The sequence below is a fragment of the Rhincodon typus genome, chromosome 42 (genome assembly GCF_021869965.1).
Source record: "Rhincodon typus isolate 14 chromosome 42, sRhiTyp1.1, whole genome shotgun sequence".
NCBI lineage: Eukaryota > Metazoa > Chordata > Chondrichthyes > Orectolobiformes > Rhincodontidae > Rhincodon > Rhincodon typus.
In genome coordinates, this window is record NC_063373.1 from 6257370 (window position 1) to 6264179 (window position 6810).

The 6810-nt window shown below is 53.3% G+C and overlaps 1 protein-coding gene across 1 annotated transcript in view; it reads right to left on the reverse strand.

Annotated features, from left to right (window-relative positions):
• mdp1 (magnesium dependent phosphatase 1) overlaps positions 1 to 5963 on the reverse strand; it is a 41979-nt gene extending 36016 nt beyond the window's left edge. Inside the window, exons 1-3 of the mRNA XM_048619114.1 lie at positions 5576 to 5963; positions 5076 to 5136; positions 4766 to 4876 (exon numbers count right to left, since the gene is read on the reverse strand). Of these exons, the coding sequence (XP_048475071.1) occupies positions 4766 to 4876; positions 5076 to 5136; positions 5576 to 5963 (560 nt within the window). The remainder of the gene's footprint in view (positions 1 to 4765; positions 4877 to 5075; positions 5137 to 5575) is intronic.
• Between the last annotated feature and the right edge of the window lie 847 nt (positions 5964 to 6810).

Genomic DNA, 6810 nt, shown 5'->3' on the forward strand with positions numbered 1-6810 from the left:
CCCCCCCCCTCCCTCAGTGATGCGATGCCCCCCACCCCCCGGTAACCCGCTGAGCATTGTGACCTCACAGAGGCACAGAACCCGCCCCGGTCTCAGAGACCTTGGTGGGGGTGGGGGGGGGAGCGCTCAGACCTCCCGTTCGAGCCGAGAGAGCCAACGTACCCGAGCAGCCTGGAACAGCACCGCTCCCCCCCGCCGTCCCCCCCCAACCCCAGCACCGGTCCCTCGACCCCTCCTTGTCATGAAGGCAGCGCTGTCTTTCTGCTGAAAGGCGCCTCCTCCTTCAGCCACCGCCTCTCCCTCCACTTTCGGCCGCGCGCCGCCCACTCCCCACGTCTTCGGTCTTTGTGCCCCTTCGTTCCCTCGTCCTGCTCTCATCATCTCCCCCCCAACAAACCCTCCTCCCCCGCCCCCACCACCACCGTCACCCCCTAAATAACGCACCTATGCCTGCACTCTAAAGCGTATCTCAGTCGCTCGCTGGCAGAGACTGAGGGTTGCGTTCCTCTGGCGAGGATGTGAATATCTCCAGGGGCCTACCGATGGACACGCACCAGGATTGTCACTGAGCCACCCATTCTGCCTGTCCCGGGGGTGGCGGGTCCAATACTTGGAACGGGGCAGGCAGAAGGGAGGGGAGGGGTTGAGGGGGAAGGCGCCAGCTCTGACAGGCCCGCCTCTAGGTACGCGGCCAATGTTTTAGGAGCCCCCCCCCCCCCCCTCCCGCCGCCCCCCCCCCCCCCCCCCGCCCGTTTTCCCCCCCCCCCCCCCCCCCACCCACAAAAAAAAAAGAGAGAACTCAAGCTGGCTCGTCCGCCAATGGCCAGCTCACAGGCCAAAGTGGTCTCGTCCATCTTGGAGAAGCACGGCTACCAGCTGGGCCGCTACCTGGGCAAGGGGGCGTACGCCATCGTCTGGGAGGCCTACTTCAAGAAGTGGCGTACCAACGTGGCAGTCAAGGTCCTGCTGAAGGAGAAAGCCGAGGCTGAGTTCCTCAGCAAGTTCCTGCCGCGCGAGATCCAGGTCTGGAAGAGCCTCAAGCACCCGAACCTCATCAACTTCTACCAGTCGATTGAGACCACCAACCGGGTCTACATCATGCTGGAGCTGGCACCAGGTGGCGAGGTCATGGACAAGATCCGCATGAAGGGGGCGTGCGACGAGAGGACGGCGGGGAAGTGGTTCGAGCAGCTGTGCCAGGGCATGGCCTACATCCACAGCAAGGGCGTGGTCCACAGGTGAGCGGGCCCGGCGGCGAAATCTGACCCTCCCCACCATTATCGCCTCCATCGGCATCCGTGGTGGACAAGGGAGGCTCCGAACCTCCCCATCCCCCCACCCCCCCTCAGAGAGCTGGAGGGTCGTCAGGACTGTTGAGAGGGTAGAGGGGGCGGTGCACACGGCTTTGGCCGTTTCTCAGAGTTGGGCGCGCGGTTGTACTAGGCTGCAGGCCTGCGGTCGCCTGGAGGTCACGCTGGCTAAAGGAGGGCAGATTCCCGGTTCCCCGCGACATCCCCCACCGACCCCTTCTCCCAATCACACGGCCGACTTCCTTAGCAATGTCAGCACAAGGCCCCACGCCCCCACCACGATCTCTCCAACGAGACCAGGCTCCACCTTGCCCAACCATGCCTCCTTTCCTGTCCCTTTTCAATTCAATCGCAAAAAGTTGGTTTGCTGGTGCAGCAAGTCATTCAGAAGGCAAATGGAATATTGGCCTTCATCGCTAGAGGGATGGTGTTCAAAACCAGGGAGGTTATGCTGCCGCTCTACAGGGTGCTGGTGAGCTGGAGTAACTGTGTACAGTTTGGGTCTCCTCACTTGAGAAAGGATGGGGGGTACAGGGGAGGTTCACTGGGTTATTCCGGAGTTGAGAGGGTTATGAGGAGAGGTTGAGGAGACTGGGACTATACTCATTGGGATTTAGAAGAATGAGGGGGGGATCTTATGGAAAGATATAAAATTACAAAGGGAATAGATAAGAGAGAAGCAGGGAGGGTGTTCCCGCTGCTTGGTAAAACTAGAAGAAGGAGGCGTAGCCTCAAAATAGTGTGGAGCAGGTTTAGGGCCGAGTTGAGGAGGAACATCTTCACCCAAAGGATTGGGAATCTGTGGAATTCCCTGCCCAGTTGAGGCTACCACATTGAATGTTTTTTAAGGCAAAGATAGATTAATGAACTGTAAGGGAATTAAGGGTGATGGTGAGCGGGGGGTGGGGGGTGAGTGGAGCCGAGTCCATGAGAAAGATCAGCCACGATCTTATTGAATGGTGGAGCAGGCTCAAGGGGGACAGATGGCCTACTCCTTCTCCTGGTTCTAATCTTATGTTCTTAGCCCGTGTGCACAGACAGACTCACGTGCACTTAACACCTGCAATACCCTACCCCTTTGCCCGCTGCAATGCCAGGCACGCACCGTGGTGGCTGTGTACACGTGTCTGTCGCTGAACACGCGTCTGCACATCTGTGCACATCTACACGTGATGTGGTAGCACGGGTTGATGCGTGATAGAGTCAGACAGCACGGAAACATACCCTTCAGCCCAACCAGTCCGTGCCGACCCTAATCCCAAACTAAACTAGTCCCAACTGCCCGCTCCTGGCCCATATCCCTCCAAACATTTCTTGCTCATGTACTTATCCACATGTCTTTAAAACGTTATAACTGTTGCTGCACCTACCACTTCCTCTGGAAGTTCACTTCACACACATACCACTATCTTTGTAAAAAAAAAGTTGCCCGTCACATCCTTTTAAAATTTTTCTCCTCTCACCATAAAAATGTGCCCTCTTGTCTTGAAACCCCCCCAGCCTAGGGAAAAGACACCTGCCATTCACCTTATCTATACCCCTCATGATTTTGTAAACTTCTATCAGGGTCACCCCTCAACCTCCGACGCTCCAGTGAAAAACGTCCCCTTATAACTCAAACCGTCCATTCCCGGCAACATCCTGGTAAATCTCTCCAGCTTAATAACATCCTTCCTGTAACAGGGAGACCGGAACTGGACACAGGGCTCCAGAAGAGGCCTCACCAACGACCCTGTACAACCTCAACATGATGTCCCCAGCTCCTACACGCAAAAGGTCTGAGCAATGAAGGCGAGCATGCTAAGCACATTCTTAACCACCCTGTCTACGTGTGACACAAACTTCAAAGAATTATGTACCTGTCCCCCTAGGTCTCTCTGTTCCACGGCACTACCCAGGGCCCTGAATTCCACGTGATCAAACATGACTGGTTAGTTACTTCCTCAAAAAGCTCAATCAAGTTTGACGCGTGCTGACTATCGCTAATTGGTCCTTACATGCGTGTAACGTAAATCCTATCCTGCAGAATCACTTTCAACAGCTTACTCACAACCAAAGTCAGAGTCAGGTCCTATAGTTCCCAGGCTTCTCCTTACAGCCCTTTCTTAAACAAAAAGGTACAACATTAGCCACTCCCAGGGCCTCTGGCACCTCACCCACAGTTACAGACGATGCAGAAATATTCCTCCCAGGTGTCCCGCAATTCCCTCCCCAGCTTCCCACAACCTCCTGGGATGCGCTAGATCAGGTCCCGGAGATTTATCCACCTTTACATCTTCCAGCGCTTCCTCTTCCGTAACGTGAGCCCGTTTTCGAAAACATCGATATTTGTTTCCTGGAGTTCCACAGCCTCCACTTCTTTCTTCACAGTAAAAACTGACGCAAAATGTTCATTTAACAGCTCTCCCACCTCCGGAGGTTCAACACAAAGACGACCCCTTTGGTCCTGAAGGGGCCCTACTCTATCTCTCTCGCAACCCTCTTGCTCTTCACGTACTTGTAGAATCTCTCTGGATTATCCTTAACTTTATTTGCCAAAGTTATCTCATATCCTCTCTTTGCCTTTCCTGACCTCCCTCCTACACTCTTTATACCGTTCAAGAGATTCATTTGAACCATCCCTGAAGAAGGGTCTAGACCCGAAACGTCAGCTTCCTGCTCCTCTGATGCTGCTTGGCCTGCTGTGTTCATCCAGCTCTGCACCTTGGTATATTATATTCATTTGAACCCAGTTGTCTATATCTAACCTAATGATTTTTTTCAAAACTGGGGGACTAGTATCTCAATATCTTTATCCACCTACTGTTCCCTAATGCTGCCAGCCTCACCTTTCACTCAAACAGGAACACAATGCCTCTGAACTCTCGAAGCCTCCCACTCGGCAGACGTCCCCTTCACCTGCAAACGGTTTCCTCTCATCAACTTTCGAAAGCTCTTGTCTCACACCGTTAAAATTTACCCTCCTCCAGTTTAAAAACTTCAATTTTTAAACGGAAGGCTTCTCCTTTTCCATCGCTATTTTAAAACAGAATTACAATCACTGGACCCAAAGCATTCCCCTACCAACAGCTCAGTCACCTGCGTTGCCAGGAGTACGTTAAGTTTTGTTCCTTCTCTCGTAGGAACATTTTCATATTGATAAAGGAAATTTTCTTGAGCACGTTTAACAAACTCTTCACCATACAAACCATTAACACGATGGTGGTCCCAGTTAACGTTTGGAAAGTTAAAACCACCCACCAGCACAACCTTATTATTCTTACATATCATGGAGATCTCTCTGAATATTTGTTCCTCAATTTCTCCCTGACTATTATCCCCAGCTACATGCTTCCCTGGAGAATGCATTCAACGCTTTGGCTATTGTTTGGCCATGCAGGGGGGAGGGGAGGCGGCAGCAGGGAGAACCCAGGGACAGCGGCCTTCCCCGGAAAGGAAGGAAGGCTGGCACTCACCGGGATGCGGCCGCGATCCAGATGCCATCTCCGTGTAGAGTCTGCAGCACCTCCGCCACCTCCGGGTACAGCTTGATTTTCCTTCCAGAGCTATCCACGATCTGGCCATTCCTGGGAGGCAGGAGAGTGAGAGAGAGTAGGAGGGTACGGAGCGAGCGAGGGAGGGAGGGACCGGGGCAGAGAGAAAGGGGGGAAACGGGGCAGAGCGAGGGGAGGGAGGGAACAGGGCACAGCGAGCAAGCAAGGGAGGGAATGGGACAGAGTGAGTGAGGGATAAGAGAGAAGATAAGGTCTAAATATATGTTCTCACCTGTCTTTTCTGAATGGTGGGTCTACGTGTGTGTCTACCCAAAATGGCCAGAGTGTGTAATCTGAAAGAGAGAGCGAGAGAAAAACAACAGGGACAAAGTGGGAGGTGGTGTTAGATTTCCACACAGTCACAACTAACGTGCACTCCCCTGCCTCCTCCCTATTCAGTTCTCCTCCCACTTGTTCCACAGGAACAGGAGGCCACTCGGCCCCTCACATCTGGTCCGCCATTCCTCAGATCACAGCTTTCCTTCTGTCTTGACCCCGAATGCCCTGTCTAACTTACATCTGATTTGGCACAGTCTCTTCAGGGAAGGAAATCTGCTGTCCTCGCCGATCTGGCCTCTACGTGGCTGCAGGGGGATAGCAGCTACGGAGGCTTTGGCTCTGAAGTGACGAACCCTAACCCTTCCTGCTCCTCTGACGCTGCTTGGCCTGCTGTGTTCATCTAGCTCTACACCTTGTTGTCTCGGATTCTCCAGCATCTGCAGTTCCTACTACCTCTGGAACCTCCTCTCAGCTGCTTTGCGCCCCCCACCACCCCGAACCCCCAACCCCCAACACCCCAGGAGAACGGTCGCAATCTGACCTCGGAGCCGAGGTTTCTCATCCCCCAAAACTTCTCAGCCGCTCCTGCACTCTCTCCGGCACAAAGCAGTTGCTCGTCTTTTCCTGAATAAAAAACCGAAAGAACGGCGGGAGCCGGAAATCGGGGAGACAGAAGCAGAAATTGCCGGAAAAGCTCGGCAAGCCTGGCAGCCGTCTGTGGAGCGGAATCAGAGTAAACGTCTCGGGTCGAGCGACCCTCTCTCTGTTCGCTTTCCCAGCGACTTCTACTTTTGCCGCAAACTTTTTTTTTCTTGATCAGTTTCCTTCCAGAATTTGACATCGCAAACGTCCGCTGCCTATGGACCATCCCTGTGTCTCAGCGATCTCGTTTAATTTTCGTCAATACCTTCAGAAACGTTATGACACGAACTGTGGTGCAGGTGGGGTGAAACCAGGGCCTTCTGGCACAGAGATAGCAGGAACTGCAGATGCTGGAGAATCGGAGATAAGAAGGTGCAGAGCTGGATGAACACAGGCCAAGCAGCATCAGAGGAGCAGGAAGGCTGACGTTTCGGGCCTAGACCCTTCTTCAGAAATGCTGGGAGAGAGATCCACTGAGGTTGTTTTGGAGGGAGGAGGGTAACTTCTTCAGGGTAGGCATCCTTAGAAGAGGCTTCGCAGTGGGGTTAAAATTGTTTCAGTGATAGCAGGAACTGCAGATGCTGGAGAATCTGAGACAACAAGGTGTAGAGTTGGGGTAGTAGGAACTGCAGATGCTGGAGAATCCGAGACAACAAGGTGCAGAGCTGGATGAACACAGCAGGCCAAGCAGCATCATAGGAGCAGAAAGGCTGATGTTTCGGGCCTAGACCCTTCTTCAGAAAAGGCTTTTTTGTTTCAGGAGTCGCAGGGAGAAACGCTTCTGAAGGATCTCAATGCCATGAGTGTAGATATTGTCACGGTTGGGGCGAAATTGGGAAGGCTTCAATGTGGATTGTAGTCCATTGGGGATGATTTGGTTCCGTAGGCAGGTACTAAGAAAGGTGATGTGGCTGTAGTACCTGGTTTGCTTCAGGACATGGTCGAGCAGTTTCAGGGCCGAAGAGATTACGAGAGAGTTGCAGTGGGAGAGAGATCCCCTGAGGTTTGTCCGGAGGGAGGAGGGTAACTTCTTCAGGCTAGGCATC